The following is an 18082-nucleotide window of genomic DNA, read 5'->3' on the forward strand; positions in this document are numbered from 1 at the left end:
TTAATACTTTTATCTTTTAAAATCTATACCAGAATTTAAAATGATTTATGTGCTACAAGATTCTGTATTTGTCTAAATGTTTACCTGTATCAGAGAGCTTTATACTTTCCTATGATTTTGTGTTTTTGTCATTTTGTTTCATCTTGAAGGACTCCCTTTAGCAATTTTGTAAGGCATCTAGAGGCATAAACTCCCTTGACTTTTGTTTATCTAGGAAAGTCTTTATAGCTTCTTCATTTTGAAGGACAATTTTGATGGATACAGTATTCTTGGCTGTTTTTCTCTTTCAGCACTTTAAATATACCATCCCCCTTTCTTCTGGCCAATGTTTCTGCTGAGAAATTCACTGAGAGTCTTACGGGAGCTCCCTTTTGAGTCCCTCGTCTGTTGCTGCTTTCAATACTTTTCTGTTTGTCTTGGACTTGTGATGTTTGATTATACTGCGCCTCAGTGTAGGCTTCTTTGAGACCTTTTTGTTATTGAACTTGGAGTCCATTTCCATCCTCTGAATTGGGAAGTTTTCATCTGTTATTTCTTCAAATAAGCTCTCTGCTCATTTTTCTCTTTCCTCTCTTTCTGGAACTCCCATAATGTGTATGTTTGTCTATTTCATGGTATAACATAGGTCCCTCAGGATTTCTTAACTCTTTTTTCAGTCATAGTTGTATTGTTGTTATTGTTTCTCTGACACAAAAATTTCAAATGACTTGTCTTTGGGTTCACTGATTCTTTCTTCTGCTTAAGTCTAAGTTGAATCCCCCTAGTGAATTTTTTCACTTCAGTTATTGTATTCTTCAGTTTCAGAACTTCTGTTTGGTTCTTTTATAGTTTCTCTGTCTTTGTTGATAATCTTATTTTATACATGCATCATTTTCCTGATTTCATTTATTTATCTCTGTTCTCCTGTAGCACATTGAGCTCCTTTAAGACAGTTATTTTGAATTTTTGGTCAGGTAATTCATAGATCTCCATTTTTTTAGGGTCAAGTTCTAGAAATTTATTTTGTTCCTTTGAATGGGCCATGTTTCCCTGCTTCTTCAGGTGCCTTGTTATTTTTGGCTGTGATTTGTACATTTGAAAAAACCACCGTTTCTTCCACACTTTAAAGACTGGTTTTGTAGAGAAAAGGACCTTCGGAAGACAGCATGGCTAGAAAGTGGGGGCCTCTCAAACCTTTTCTGGGAATGCATCTTCTCTGGATTTGTGCATATAATTTCTGAACTGTGTGTCTATTTCTTTTTCAGGAGTTTGTAATCTCTTCCTCCCTCTGGTGTCTGTCTGCAGTACTTCTCTAGCTCTGCTGAGCTCTCTTTTGTTTTCTGTCATCTCCCCAACCCCTACATGCACATCCACACTATTCTGGCTCCGCCATTAGTATCTACGTCAGATGAGACAGAAACCAGTTCCTTGGGCTTCCCTCTGCTGAAAGGTGTAACACTGGATTCCATTCCATTATCCTTCCCACATAAAAGCCAGGAATTGGGCTCTTCCATTTTCTTCAAGCTGTGCTGTCTTAGGAGCGAGACTATCACAGTTACGGCAAAATGGCTTATCTTACCCACTTAAATGTGGCTATTCTTGGCTTTGAGCTTGCTTGGGGGACTGAAACTTCTTACTTCTCTCTGGAGTTCTCATAGAGGCTCTTTGGGCCATATCCTTGTGGGAGAATGAGGTCTGGAGCTTCCTGCTCTGCCATCTTGCTGATGTCCGTCCATGGTTTACTTTTTTAATGCTTAACATTTAAAAAATATTTAATACTTTCTACTCTATCTCATGTGGTCTACATGAGCACTTCCCCCAACACTTATATAATTGTTCCTTCCCCGTTAGTTGATGGTGTTTCCTTTAACATATATTAACACATATTGAATTTTTATATACTAATTATTTAAGGGAATTCTGGATTGTGCCACTGATCCTTCTGTTGATTATGTGCGAGTGCCTGTTTTTGTTATTGTAGTTTCATAATATAATTTTGTACATTATAGGGAAGACCATCCTCATATTATATTTCATTTAGAATATTCTTTCCATTCTCATCTTTTTTTCTTTTAGTTGAGGCCTCTCTAATACTCTCAAAAAGGAAAAAAAATTAGTTTTTTTGCAATGACATTAAACCTAGAAAACAACGGCAAGGAATATCAGGCTTGATTATACAACTCTTAGGAAATGCAGGTAGCTCTCTTAATATAGGTTCCACCTATTTATTTTTGAGCTATTTCTAAATTTTTTTTAATAAGATATTTTTTTCTATTGGAGCTTTAACAATGGATCGTTGATTTTATATAGGAAAGTCTTTGCATAGTTTACTTTATAACTGGACAAATTTACTTGACAATTTTTTAAAGTATTTTTCAGGGTTTTTTTGGGGGAGGAGGGGAGTTCCTACATTAAACTAGGTTTTAAAATGATAACAATTTCTTTATCTGTATCATTTCTATTTCTCACATCACTGAATTGGCCAGAAGTTCTTGAAAAGTGAGGCAGTGTTGCATTTGGGTTAAAGCCATGAGCTTTGGTGTATAAACCTGGTTTACATGGGTCATGTTTCCCATGGCTTTACCACCTATTAATAATGTCACTCTGAACTCCCTGAAGTGGGAGTTACATGGCAAACTAACACCCCTAAGCCTCATTTTCCAAAACTGTAAACTGGGAATAGTAACAGTTCTTCATGCAATTTTTTAAATGGATCAAGCAGCTACCTACATAGAACATGTAATACAATAAATATTATTAATAATACTAAATAAAAGGGGTAGTGGGAGCATCATATAACTTATTTCAATATGAATAAACATTGTTTCACTATCGACTATCATGTTGGATATAGACTTAATATAAACATTTGTTTGATCCAGTTTGTTTATCAATGAAATACTTTATAGTTATCTGGACATCAAAGCCAAGAGCAAAGCATAGTTTCTAGCTTTCACCATTTGAAGAGGGAATTTAGCATTACTTTGTCTCCCCTTTCCTCCCTACACCTCAGTCTTTGATTTATTCTAGAATTAAAAGACTTAGCATTTTATTATAACTACACCTTCTGTTAAGTAATAGTTTTGGCTTTTGCTTTTATGTTTGTAAATATATTTTTGATTGATAATGGTACTTAAAAAAAACTTGAAAATGAAGAAAATAGATCTTTGTATCCCCCTTAATGTTTATAGTTTAGCACCTAATTAATCAAGTGAGAGATTTTTCAAACACTGAGAGAAAAAGCCAGCTAAGTTTTAACTCACTTTTCTAGGAAGATATGATTTTCAGGGATCCCAAAACTAATGTTAACTTCTTTTTTGCAGTTGTGATTCCATCACTGTATACCATTGTGAAGTAAATACTTGAGAAAATTCAAGTTTTTCTAAAATTTTCTTTCCTTCCTCTGCTAACAAAATAGAATCAACTTCATTTTTCAGGGTCACACAATAAAAGTATAATTCTCTTTACAAAAGTTAATTGAATCCTAGAGTTTCAGACAAACTTTCTTCTTCATGGGTATATACATAGAATATTACTGAATGAGAAATTTTTCTATACCTTTTAGGAACATTTTTGAAGTTTTGATGAGTTAATTGTAGGAAATGGCTTTAGAAAGACTTGAATGATTTTTGTCACTTCTAATCAGTTTAGAAACACAGCCTGAAGTACTATTGTAGTCTTTAATACACTTACATGGTCAACCAGTAGGGTCTGTTGCCCCATATGCCAGACTGGGAGCCCCTGCCAAGGCATCCAACCCCTTTTCTGAAGGTGTGGAAGTCGTGGGAGACAGCCATTGCCCTGCCTCTCATTGTGGATCCACGTGCTGTACTGCTGAGAAGCCCAGGCCCCATCACGCCTGGGAAAGGTGTTATTTACTGGAATTTGCAATGGGATGTCCCACCAGAATGGATAAGCTACTTCTCAGCCCTGGGTGAGGGGGAACTATTTAATCTCCACTGAGATCCCGTGGTCCTGCTACAAGCCAGAGGCCTGTGAAAACACACCATACCTTAAATGGAACACCCACTGCTGAAAGAGGGGAAAAGGTGGGGTTCTTGGTCTGGTGTATCCCACCCCAGTCCATCTTCTCATAGCTGACAGTGCTGCCTTCCGTGACCAGCACATGTGGTAAGCACAATCAGGCCACATTCCTAACACTGCAGCCAGATTAACAACTAAGGATCAGGATGCAAGTGTCATTCTTCTAGAAGGGGAAGACCTCCCCATAAAAGTTCCTACAGATGTCTGTCTCTTTGACGTAACCTGCTGCTGCTCCTGTGGTGCCTGGTCACAGGATGGGCCCTGATGGAAATACCTTTCTGCAGTAGGCCCACTTGGATGTCTGGCAAAGGGATTAACCTAAATCTTGGGTATGTGGACAGCCGCCCCTGTCTAGCTTGTCAGGATTGCCACAGTGGGTATCACCACTCCAGCGAGGCCCAAAGCAGTAAATTAAGGAAGAACAATCTAGGAAGGACTAGGACTAGCTCTAGTACTAGTAATTCATCTGATATTACCAATACTGATCCAGAAACTGGCACACACTGTTAATAACACTGGGCATGGGTATTTTTCTGTCAGTCAAAGTACACAGGCAGCCCATCAAACTACTGGCCAGAAGGGTCCTAAAAATACCATATCTGAGCCATGGGTGGCTATGTTCAGATTTGGGGTGGGTTCACCTGGCTCACTGTGGATTAGGAACATTTGAGCACCTTGACACCCCTATGTTGGTGTCTTGCCAATGGGTTTCAGCCCCGGACAAGTTCACTATGGATTCAATGTGACCAAGGAAATGACAGTAGAACGTTCTTGGGGTGAAAGGGTTATACCCAACTTTATTTCCACGGTGGCAGGTCAATCACTAAAATCCTGTCCACTCAGAACGAGTCTGCACACAGCAAGCCGGTCTCTGCCTCTGGCCCTCTGTCCTCCGTGCTGCCACCACTCCAGCCTCTGCTCTGCTCTCCTGCAACCTTGCAGCCGTGCCACCATGTCACCAAGAGCACTGGGCAGAGCTCTTTATATAGAGTCAATAGCAATGTATTGCCCACATGTGTGCAGTGAGCTAGCCAACCAGGGCCAGGTGAGAATCCTGGCCACAGGAATTTTCATTTTATCCACAGGTGGGAAGAAAAAAATCAGTCTGAACAGAACCATCCCGGTTACACCAGGTGTGTGAGGGGATATCACTGGATTGTGTAGTTGTTCTGTTACATCAAAGGATACCAGCTGGCTTGTCACTGATTGGCTATGCTGCCAAGGAATTTCCTGGATAGATCCAATGGTTGTGTGACACAGATCTTTGGCCCTGGCTTCCACCTGGGTGGTTGGGTCCATACACCCTGGGTTTTTCCTGGGCACAGGAGAGAATCCACCCATTAACAAAAATTGCCAACCTCTGTCTCCTCAAGGCTAGGTGGGCACATTTTGTTTTCCATTGGTATGACCACTTGGCTACTGTCTCGGTCTCCTGCATTTGCCTGCAGGACAATATAGCACACAGGGAAGCCCCTACTAAATTCACCCAGGGAGCCGTCTGTGAATAGCTGGCAAAGCCTCTCTTTACTGAACACTGAAATGTCTTTAACGAGAAAAGCTGTTGGCCTTGGACCATTACTACCAGCAAGGAGGCACGTGCACCATTATCCGTGTTACGTGTTCATACCTGAGCGTCGGCTAACGTAGCACCTTTATTATGTCACGTGAGGCCACGAGCGAAGCCCCGCGTGATCCCACCCCAAGTAGGGGGCTTAACAATCAGTGGTCAGTCGTAGCACGGGGCTCCTGGTGGGGAAAGCTGCTGCCGTGCTGGGAATCATTATCTTAGCCTCTTGCACCTGCCTCTGTCGGCGCTGTGCTATCTGCCCCGAGCCCAGCCGGAGAGCCGCCCCGGCCAGAGGAGCCCGCGCACTGGGCGCACGAGGCCCGGCAGCTGGGGGGCTGCCCGGGGCGGGGAGGCGGGCGAGGGGTCGCGCTCGCTTACCCGGGAGCGGACCGCACGCTCCTCGCCCCAGAAGCCGCCCGAGGACGCGCCCCTGAGGGCGGCGGTGGCAGGCCCCCCGGCTGACGTCGAGACTGAACCCCAGCGAAGCCTCTGCCTGAACCTGCGGCTCCGGCAGCGGGTGCGGAGAGCGCCTCTGGCGGCGCCCGGACAAGCCTCCCGCGTGAGTGCCGGGCCTGGGCACTTGTCGCCCCGGCCGGAGGGCCTGCCTCCTTCTTCCGTCTCTCCCAGCCGTCTGTGCATGGGGGCCAGTTTCAGATTTCACCTGGGAAGCTCCTGAGACTGAAGTCACCGTGTATAGGGGGAGAAGTGAGGTGGTTGAAGGATATCAGCTTGGCGAGAACCTAGGAGACAGTTAATGGAGGATCCAGCAATGTGGCCAAACAGTTGGTTGGAGAAGTAGGTGGGAAAGAAAAGTGCCTGCGTTATGAGGTAATCATGCATCTCGGTTTGCCTGACTCAGTCCAAGTTTCTCCTTTCGTTGACGTCCCTTCTTACTGGCACCTCCTTTCATGCATGAAAATGTTCGCCCTAGCTATGCACTACTAAAGAGCCCTATGTCTTCACTTTTGCTCTTACTCTACTGGTGATTGTTGTTTTATCCGCCCTCCCCCCACCCCAGCACCAAATGGTCTGTAAGCACCTCAGGGAAAAGACAGTGCTTAACTCATCTGTATTTCCAGCACCCCAAACAAACTTGCAAGGCAGCAGATGCTCTGTAAATGCTTAATTGAGGAATTCACTAGGAAAGGAATATGTCATGATTAGAATAACTTGAAGTCAAAGAAGAGAGATGTTATTTTATGTGTATATACATATATAGCACTAGCTGTAACAAGGAAACCCCAAGAGTTAGTGGATTACTGCCACGAAAATTATCTGTGGCTTGTGCAGCCCAAATTAAATGTTCTTAATAGGCAAGTGGCTCTCTGAACAGAGATTTAGGAACCATGACTTCTTCTGCCGTTCATCTCCACCATCTCCACATGTGGCAAGGAGTTGCGGGTGGGGAGGGGGCCTGGAGGGAGAGAAATGAAGGCTTTTACTCAGTTTTTACAGGTCAGGTGTGAAAGTGCCACATTTTCTTTGGTTTATAAACCATTGCAAGTGATGTAACCCATTGATATGTCTACATCTACCCGCAAGGGAGTCTGGGAATGTCAAGCTGCACGCCCAGAAAGAAACATTCTCTCCTATAATGCCAGTGTATATACATTTTAAAACAACTTCTGTGTAGAAAACTTCATTTTTATTACACATAGGAAAAAACTGTGAGATTATCAACTACGGTAATTTGTTTATCACCAGTTGTGTGTATATTTCTGCCCTACAGGCCTTGTTAAGTGATTTGCTACCCTCTTTGGGAGGAAAAAAGAAGAAATTAATTGAATACCCTACATAGAAATGGAAGAAAACAAAAATATAAATAATAATATATTTAATGCTCTCTCATTCATTGTGACTTCCACTGGAATTGCTTTCCTTAGGTATATATTTCAGGGAGGTATTTGTCCTAAGAGTGAAAATAATTACCTTAAAGTTACTTTTCTGTTAACTCTTCTAAATAAGTTGGTTAATCACCAAAGAGAATTTCATTTTATTACTAGTTAATAGGTTCGCATTACCTCATTCAACTATGACAGTCTTTTTTTCTCTTTTGATATTGTATATTTTGAAGGTAAATAAGAGATTTTAAGTCTCACAAATAGCAAGATGAATGTTTTATCATTAATTTATCATGTTTGTCATTTCATTAATTTTATTTCATTGTGCTTTGTAATCCAAAAATAATATATTTGTATAGAGAATATAGAAATGAGTAATAAAACTGAAAATTGCCACCAATGCCAGCACCCAGAGGTCATTTTAGAGAATAGGGATATAGCTTTCCAGAATTTTTCTAGGAATATAATGTTTTGGCTTTGGTTTTACTTTGTTTTACAAAAAGAAGATTGCTTTGTAATGTTTTTCCCACTGAACATTATATCATAGACATAATCACTTGCACTTCTGTATTATTTTCACTTCCTTATAGTATTTCATAATAGAATATATAAACATTTCTTAAGCCAGTTCCTCAGTATAATTAGACTATATCTAGTTATTTGTTATTATGAATAAGCTTCAGTGAACATCTTTATACTTTAGTTCCCAAACTGTAGTAGGCACAAGAATCATACTGGGGACTTACTCAGACTCTCAGGCCCTAAGCAAAGGGATTCTGAGGAGGCAGATCTGGAATAGGGCCTGGGAGCCTGAAGTGTAGCTGGCATCTCCTGTGATTCTCATACAGGGGTTTGAGCATCACATTTTGAGAAATAATGGCATAGAGGTATTATAAATATTATCTTTTCCTTCAACCCCTTGCAAAAATGCCATTTTCCAGCAATAAGATAAATATGGCCCTGGTGATCAGTTTGACATTTCTTCTCAAAATAATGCCATTTAACCTCCTGCCTTCCATTGGATAAAGTTTATTTTTGAAATATCACTGATACACATTGATAGGGAATAAAAGCCACTCATCATACTATGTTTAAATGGACATGCTAGACTATAGACATCTACTGCCTCGTCATTTTTAGTATCAAGATAAAAATACTACACTTTATTTTTAATAGAGGTTACTGTTGTCCTGAAAGAAGTTGCCATTTGAGGTGGTTTTACCTCAGAGAGCGTCGGGAGCGTTGAGTCGTTCCTCAGATGACCTGGGTCATATAAAGAATTTTTTGCCGTTGCAGTGCTCCCGCCAGAGTGGGCAGCTGAGCACTTATAAAATGTCAGCTTTGGCCAGCTGCATTCAGCGTGGGCCTGCTGCGCTCATCTTTTGTCCTTTCCCCTGTTCACCCTGCAGAAGGGTAATTACATGTTTAAGTCACTGACTTCTCTCAAGAAATTTGTGAAGCAAATTATGACCTTCCAGCAGTTTCAGAGTGTGGGGTCGGTTTGCAGTTCTGTCCTGAGATGAACACACAGAGGCTCCGTTTCTCAACTTAAAAGCCAAGAACGTTACATGTGCCTGTGTTTGCTCTCTGTTTGCTCTGTTTGCCATGTCACTAAACATTGATTTTGCCATTGGCTGTAATGAGTACTTCAGAACTGAAAGTGGGCTTACCGCTCATTTTGTATAACCTCTTGATTTCATGCCTAAGGAAATTAAAGCCCAGGAAGGTTAAATGACTTCTTAACACTACATGGGTAGTTAGTGGCAGAGTCAGGCCTAGGATTTCTATCTCCTGATTTAATCAACAAGGATTACCTTTCATTTTCAATGTTTGTGTAGGGCTGTGCTAATCTCAGTTATGTTTTTTTTTTTTTTTAATGAAAATGTGAGGCCTGTTAAGTTACGGTCAATGAATGTGTGTGCTATTTTTTTTCAAGTAGTGTGCACTCTGCCAGAGACCATACTTTAATTAGAGGTGGTACAGAGTAGTTGTTATTAGCTCCAGCTTTAACTAAAAGAGATTCGGGTTTGGATCTTGACTTGTAGGGTGATGGACCATCCTAGTTTCCCTGGGATTAGGGGGTTTCCCTGGATGTGGGACATTCAGTGCTAAAATCAGAACATCCCAGGCAAACTGGACCTATTGGCTGTGTGGCTGTGTAACCAAACCATGGTTTTTTTATAGGCTTCTATTTCTTTATGTATAAAATGGGAAAAGTAGCAGGACCTAACTCAGAGGGTTTCAGTAAAAATTAAATGAAAAATATAGCACCATTTAATAAGGACTCAAACATTAGCCGTTATCATTACATAAAAATTTTCCTGGTTTCATTGAGATATAATTGACATACAATAGTGTATACATTTAAGGTGTACAGCATAGTGATTTGACTTGCAAATGTTATGAAATGATTACCATGTAAGTTTAGTTAGCATCATTTCATATAGATAACAAAAAAATTTTTGCTTTGTAATGAGAGCAGTTAGGATTTATTCTTAATAACCTTCATATATATCATACAGCAGTGTTAACTACAGTCATGTTGTATATTACATCCCTAGTACTTATTTATCATATAATTGGAAATTTGTACCTTTACCACATTTGTGCAATCTCTGGCCCCCCATCTGAAAACCACAAATATGTCCTCTTTTTCTATGAGTTTGGTTTTCAAGTTCTTTGGGGTTTTTTTTTTTTTTTTTTTTTAGATTCCACATACAAGTGAGATCATACAGAATTTCTTTCTCTGCTTGGTTTATTTCACTGAGCATAATGCCCTCAAGGTCCATCCATATTTTTGCAAATGACAAGGTTTCCTCCTTTTTGTAAGCCATTATTATTTTTAATGTTTTACAAATTAAGTAGATTCCCCAGAGCATAGACTCTTAGAACCTACATCTGCATAGCTAGGATTTGAAATAAATGAACTTTATTTTTAGCTTTGTCCTCTGCTTTACCTTCTGGGTATCCTTTTATTCTACTTATCCATAAAATTATACAGTAAAACCCAAGGCTGAAAGAGTCTACTGTTACATACCGTTTCACATTTTCCAATATAGAGACAGTTTTCTATTTGGAAAACTATGGGTGAACAAAGTGTCAAAGACAGCAGAGCGCTATGAGAAGATAAAGGGGATTAAACTGGATTATTAATAATAGCTGCCGCTTTGCTGAGTGCAAACTCTGTGCCAGATATTGGTGCTTCAGATACATCACATCTCTGCTCCAGATAATGGCACTGAGGGAAATACTATTATCCTCAGGGTTCAAATGGAGAATCAGCCTCAGTGAGTCTGTTAGCTGCCCAGAGATAGTGCAAAAAAGATTCTAGTCTAGGTCTGGACTCTCCAAGGTCCATTCACTTTTAGTGTAAAACCAAGAGGCTAATTTTGGGAGGAGTGCTTTGCCTCTCTGGTTTAGTTTCTTCAGCTGTGAAGCTCAGAAGGAAAGGAAATTGCCATTTATGGTTGCTCATCCCATTGCAGGTAACAAGCTATGAACATTATATGCATGATCTCACTTAATTCTTGTGGATAAATATTATTCCCAGTTTCACAATAAACAGAAAACTTTGGAAGATTAAGCCACACTCTAAGAACCCAACCAGCAAACTAGCAATGCAAGGATTCTAAAAGGCAGCACAGTATCTGATACCATTCTGAGAATATGGATATAATAAACATTGCTTGAGTAGCTTTCCAACTACTTGGAAATAATTACTGCCCACGTAACAGTGTATTTTTTTAACTACAATCAAAATATTAAATTTTGTACTTTATTCTAGACTTGACTTGTGTTTGCATGTGGATAATAGGATCTAATTTGAAAAATTCATCTGATTTAAATATAATTCTGTGTACTCAGATTTCCTTTTTATGTTCTTTTTAAAATTCCCCTTCCAAAGTCTTAGTATGAAGCTTCTCAAAGAATATGCAAGTAACATGTGACATATAAAAATGTGTTACAAATATGATCCTAAGTTTGAAGGAAAAAAATAAGACTCACTGTTTCCCTCTCTCTTCACGGACATGTATGTACAGTATGTCATGTATGAAGATATGTATATTAAAACGAATCTTGCGTAATTCATTTCATAGGCTGGTGAAAAATACTTTGGTTTACCCTTGCCTTTATAGAATTAATAGACAAAGCTCAAAAATTCTAAGATTATTGGAGATGTCAGTTAACTGTACCAACCAAGCCATATCTGAATATACTGGTGAACAAATTTACTATTTTGAAAATAAATCTAGATTTCAGTTATTCTACTCTTTTCACCAAATACTCCATTAATGTCATTGCTTTAGCATTGCATGTAGAAGCTTCCCTTAATTTTTTTCTCCCAGTGTATGAAGCCATCATGTGATAACAGATACTGAGATTCTGACTGATTTCTGTGCTTCTTGATCTTTGGCCGTAGGCCTCTGAGGAAGCACTGCATCCCAGGAACGAAGAGGAAGACACTCTGCGAGGCATGGAGCCCTATCTTGTGCGGAGGCTTTCTTGCCGCAATGTCCAGCTTCCCCCACTCGTCTTCAGACAGTTGGAACAAGCTGACTTGAAAAGTGAATCAGAGAAGATTCAGAGACCCACCAGCCTCCCCTTGAAGGGCCTGCCCCTGATTGCCATCACTTCCGCAGACTCCAGTGGGTGAGTGCCTTTGGGCAACCTTTCCCATTTTGTATTTTAGATGATGGTTGTGGTTTGTGGTCTTTTGAGATTTTTGTGGCTTTTGAGTTTGTGGTCTTTTGAGATTTTGATTTGAGTGGGAGGAAAATGGGAATCCTAGAGCCAAGAGAAAGAAGGGTGATTTTTCTCAGTTAATGTCTCTATTTCTGCAGGAGATGTTTTAGCCAAATTGTTTTATAAGGAGTTGTTGAAAAGGTATTGGCGAATGATAATCATCTGGGGAAGGGGGATTAGACTTGGAAAATTAATATCGGTCATATGTGATTTAATAGAAAAATTCTTAACAGGTGAGAACTAATGGACCAATTACCACATGGATATACATATCTGGAAAAAGGAGGCAATGTTCCTTGATGAAAAGTGAATTTGGAATCAAGAATAGATTGTGCTGTAATTAGAATCAAAGGATATATGTAGTTATGTTCATAAGGCTAGTCATTTGGTCTTTGACTCTTTGAGGTGTTGCTTACTAGAATATCTTTTCAGTTCACAGCATCATGCAATTTTATTGAACATTTGTGTCTATAGAAGAACCACACATAGTCAGGTCTCCATCACGTAGCATTTGTATTTCCTACTTTGCAAAGTATTGGTGTATTATTCTTTTTCTGCTGTTTACTTATGAAGTTTTTATACTTTAATAGCAGTATCACCAGGCAAAAAAATCGTGAAAGAAAGTGAGGAGAGTGAGCATATCCATTATTTTTGTTCTTTGGCCAGCTACATTTTTAAGAAGCTTGGATAGAAAAGAGGAGGAAGTCACTGGCCCATACTCAGGTTGACCTTGAGCATTTGCTAAGACTGTAAGAACAAAGCAATTTTGTACACTGCAAGTGTGCTTCTTCCTCATCTGTCAGTTCAAGGCATGTCTAGGGAAGGTTCCTTGTGGATTTTCCTGAAAGTCAGAAAAAATTTGGCCAGTAACTTCCCTTAAGATATTGACATTAGCTTGTTTGAATTGTTACACACCAGTTCAAAGGACCTAACCTATTGAAAGGTCTGAGGAAATTACTACTAGATAAATAAAAGGACAACATATTCTTCTTTGAAGCAATGGAAAGAGGAAATATTGTTTGTTTTGTTTTTATTGTTTGTTTTTGGATGAGCCATGTGCATAAAGAAGAATGTGTATCTGTTGATCAGACACACTGAAGTAGGTACAGATTTTATATGGCAGCTTGACCTGTGCATTCTTTGAAAAACGATTGTGTCAAAAGAACTGATTTCCCCTCTCTTTGGGATCAACACCACTACTGTTCATCTGTGCAGAGGGCAGGATTCACAGATATCAGGTGTGTCCGTAGTCACCAAGGCCACCCTTAGGTTCAGTGATTTGTTGGGTGAGCTCTGAGAACTCAGCAAATGGTCATATTCACAGCTGGAATTTATTATAGCAAAAGAATGCAAAGCAAAATCAGCAAAGAGACAGGAGCATGGGGCATAATCTGGAAGAAAGCAGACACAAGCTACCAAGAGTCCCCTCTCCCACTGGAGTCAGACAGGATGCATTTAATTCCTCCAGTAATGAGTTGTGACTGCACATGTGAGATGTGCTCACCAGGGAAGCCTTCTACCAAGGCAGCCTATTAAAGACTCAGTGCTTACGAGGTATCTAAAATAGTCACACTCATAGGAACAGAGCAGAATGGTGGTCGCTGGTGTCTGGTGGAGAAATGGGGAATTGCTATGCAACAGATGTATAGTTTTAATTGTGCAAAATGAATAAGCTTTAGAAACCAGTACAGCATTGTGCCTGTAGTTAATGATACTGTATTGTGCACTTAAAAATTTGTCAAGAGGGTAGATCACATGTTACTTGTTCTCACCACAGTAAAAAACAATAAATAAAACAAAAACAAACAATAGACTCAGTACCCAGAATTTTTATAAGGGGCTGGTCAGCTAGGTACTGTCTGCCTAGCATGTACCTAAATTCCCTTAGAGAGAAAGCAGTTACTCAGCATAAACCACATTTTTTGCCCAACCAGTTTAGGCACAGTGAGCCACTCTTGCCATTTAGGGGATGATGGGAACCCTCTGAAAATCTAAGTTTCCAGATGCTGGCTAAGGGCCAACTTCTCTCAAACAGGCTTTTCTAAACATAATAGTCACAAGCTTGATGTTAAATCCTCTCTGCACAGCAGGTTTATCTTAGAATCATTGTCTTACTCTCTCTACATTCGAGGAATAAGGGGTTATCATTATAATTAAAATAAACTAATTTAAGCCTTTGATATATTCAGTTAACTTAAATATCTCACAAAATTTGGTGACTAAATATGATTTCTCATTCAAAGCTGGTGTTATATGCCCTTAAAAGAAAATGTTGCAGTATATTTAATACATCTCTATGTAGCTGGGTAATGTGTATAATTAAAAATCTCAGGTAAAAGCTAAGCTTACTTAATTAAATTTCAGTGTGTTACTAAAAACAAATAAATATCTCCAAGTGCCAAAGAACATAGAGGTTCAGAATTGTGTGAGATAGTACTTCTGTTGGTTAAGAGTTTGTTTCCTTCTTAATCAAGAATCTAGGAGCTAAGCGTATGTAAAATAGTGATTATCATTTACAAATTTATTCAGTACATTGGAGGAAAGAATCTGTCTTTTAAAGAGACAAAATAAGAGTGACTTGTCTGTACCAGAAGGCTGCCAGGAGAAACTATGGATGACAACCACCAGTCAACAAGAAGCAGAGACACTAAGGATGTGTTCAAGGGATTGTTACTACCTCCTGACACAAAAATGATTTGTGAATTGAGCACTTGAGAAACATAAAAATCAGGAGTATGATTTTCTGGATCACCTATGTTTTGGAAGGGAAGCAGAAGGTTCAGAGTCACATTATGTAACCATTTCAGTTAACCAAGAACCCCAGATTCCTTCATAGCTATCAGAAAGGGCTGATGGGAAATTTGGATTATTTTAGCAAGGTTGTCTACAGACCAGTTCCCCATTGCTAAAGGTTAGTATGCCCCCAGGTCCCATTGTCAATCTACACTGAGACATTGTCAATTGTAAATCTTTGATGGGAAAGGACACTTTTGTGCCCTTTGGATTTATTTTCCTCACTTTCTTTACATCATAAATTTTTGCTCTTTGTGTATCGGTACACCAGACACTTACTCTGTCAGATATCACGTGGTGGGTCTAGAGCCTTGTGCCAACCCTTTAGAAAGCCACAACGTGGCCTCCAGAGTATTTGGCTTCGCTTGCAAAAATGAGTGTTGTGAATGGCAGCTATTAGTTTCTTCATGAAGTACTTTGCTTAAGAGGCCTTTATTTAAAAAATTCATGCCTCCATAATTCTACTATGGGCTTTCTTTACCAGGCAATATGAATGTGTTCCAATGTATGCTGTTTAGCAGCTCTGTTAGTGTGACTAAGGTGTTAGCTTGTGTGTGTTGTGATTTAGTGACTTTTAGAAACTTTCAATAATCACAAAATAGGATTGTAAGACCTGGGACACTGAGAACCTTGAATTCATCTACCAGTTGTTTTTCATATAAGGGTAGGATTGCTGAGGCTTTGTGGCTCCTTATCGACTTTCACTGAAGTACAAGGGACATGTATTGAAGGCTTGAAATGTATGAACTTAGCAAAGAAGTAATTTGGAATATCGTATTTTCCCTTTTCTGTCCTAAATAGTTGTTAGTCCATTTTAAAAAAATCCTTTTTATTAAGGTATAATTTACATATGGTAACATATGCTAATCTTAAGTATACGTCATGATACATTTTTACATATTTATATACCCATACAATCGCCACACAATTTCCTACTCTGTCACTAAAAATTCACTTTACCTTTTCTTGAGAATCATGCAAATGGGGTCATATAGTTTATACTCTTTGTGTTTGGCTTCTATCACTCAAAATGTTTTTTGATAATTATCCATGTTGGTGTATGTATTATTAGTTCTTTTCTATTGTAGTGTATTATTCCATTGTATGAACATACCTTATTTATCCATGCTTGCTTATTGACAGGCATCTGGGGTATTTCTAGTTTAGAGCTATTATGAATAAAGTTGCTATGCACATTTTTATGCAAGTCTTTTTGTGAACATATACAATCATTTCCCTTGGTTATATTCCTAGGAGTGGACTTTGTGGGTCATAGGTAAGCATATGCTTGCTTTTATTACTGCCCAACTGTTTTCCAAAGTTTTGTACTATTTTACACTTCTGCTTACAATGTATGAAAGCTCCAGTTGTTCTGTATTCTCACTGACACTTGGTATTCTCAGTCTTTTCATTTTAGTTATTCTGGTAAATGTGTAGAAGTACCTTACTGTGATTTTAATTTACATTACCCTGGTGAATAGTAATATAATTTACCTTCTAATGTATTTACTGAATGTTTAGATATCTTCTTTTGTGCAATGCCCATTTAAATATTTCAGTTTTTCTTCTATTATTGATTTCTGGGGGCTGTTTATATATTTTAGATATGAGTCCCTTGTACATTTAATATAAATATTTTATTTCAGGCTCTGGCTTGCATTTTTACTTTATTTACTTTTAATATGTGGTAACATTAAGTATGTGCATAAATGTGAGTGTGTGTGCGTCGCATAGGGGACGGTTACAGTGAAAGCTTAGGGAAATGATAAAAATGGCAATGGAATTAGGTGGGAGAAAGAGAAAGGAGGATAGGCAGATAAAGGGGGAAACAGTGAAAAGAGAAAGAGTGAAGTGTACAGGGTGGAGAAGAAAATGGAAAGAGGAAAATACACAGCTTGATAAACGGAGGCAAGTAATAAGAATGACACTTAACCTACAGGACAATTTTACTTAGAGCAAGGACAGCTATCCCATAGAGTACTGAATGGTGGAAAATAGTGACATCCAGACACTAAGAGGGCAGAGAAGTTGAGAATGAAATGACAGTATGTCTTGGTGGTGGATAGTAGAGCAGTAAGTGGTTGAGAGTGAGGACTCTAGAATTAAATGGTCTGAATTTGAGTTCTGCCTCACCACTTACTAGCTCTATGAGCCTGGAATAATTGCTTAACCATTCCAACTTTCAAACTTCTCAAGGATAAAAATGGGAATAAAGCAAGTACCTATATTATGGGTTTGTTGTGAAGATAAAATACTTAGCACTGTTTTGGCATAATGTAGGTACTTAACATGTAACAAAAACAATTACTGCTACTGTTACACTTATTTGGGAAAATTTTAGTACAAATCATGTTTGTTCTTGTTGAATTTGTTAATTTTTGTTACTTCTTGGCTCCTAAGATCCTCAATTTCAAGAGATTTATCTGAGAAATTCTTATGCAGGTTATGTGGAACATCTACAACCCAGCAAGTAAAGCTCTTCAAAATTGAAAATAGGCACATACAATTGTGAAATATTAGAAATAACAGTATTCTTGAGCTGTATTTGGTTTTAAAAATAATCACTGGAAAGAGATTAGGAAGCAATATTTCCAGGAGTTTTGAAGATACATGCTATGCGAAGGAAACTGGGTTCCTTTGCCTTTGATTTACTTAAATACAATTTATTGGCATAGTATTTGTTGAAACTTTTCAGGATATCCACAAAACATTACATGCCTTTTGTTTCTAAAGCATTTATTGTGATTTACTTAAATCTGGTGTCATTTTTGCTTTGAAATGTTTGATTTTTAAGATTAAAATTAGACTCTACGAGTGATGGAACACTTCATCTTTCCTATACATAATATCTTGATAAACCACACCTTATTTTCAGAATCAGTAGCAATTCTTATATTTAATCGAAAGTAAACAATTAAATAATGCTGACTGATTTTCCTCACACATCATAGAATCTCTTAATGTTTTATCATATCTGTCATCCCCTAAATTTACAAAAGAGTAAGGTAATTATCAAACTCCAATTTCTTTTCAGACTGTTGTGATGCCTTTTCTTTCCTGTAGTACTTTCTGTCATCCTAATTAAGGTGCCCAAAATAGACTGATACCACATCAC

At 38.7% G+C, this 18082-nt stretch overlaps 1 protein-coding gene across 2 annotated transcripts in view; it reads left to right on the top strand.

Moving 5' to 3' along the window:
• The window catches only part of LOC130678902 (cAMP-specific 3',5'-cyclic phosphodiesterase 4D-like), a 477031-nt gene extending 464624 nt beyond the window's left edge, over window positions 1–12407 (top strand). For both annotated transcript variants that reach the window (XR_008994934.1, XM_057495052.1), the window contains exon 3: window positions 11852–12407. Coding sequence is in view for 1 of the 2 variants with exons in the window: in XM_057495052.1 (XP_057351035.1) it covers window positions 11852–12085 (234 nt within the window). In the remaining variant the exon portion in view is untranslated. The remainder of the gene's footprint in view (window positions 1–11851) is intronic.
• Window positions 12408–18082: the final 5675 nt, after the last annotated feature.

The sequence above is a fragment of the Manis pentadactyla genome, chromosome 2 (assembly GCF_030020395.1).
Source record: "Manis pentadactyla isolate mManPen7 chromosome 2, mManPen7.hap1, whole genome shotgun sequence".
Lineage (NCBI taxonomy): Eukaryota > Metazoa > Chordata > Mammalia > Pholidota > Manidae > Manis > Manis pentadactyla.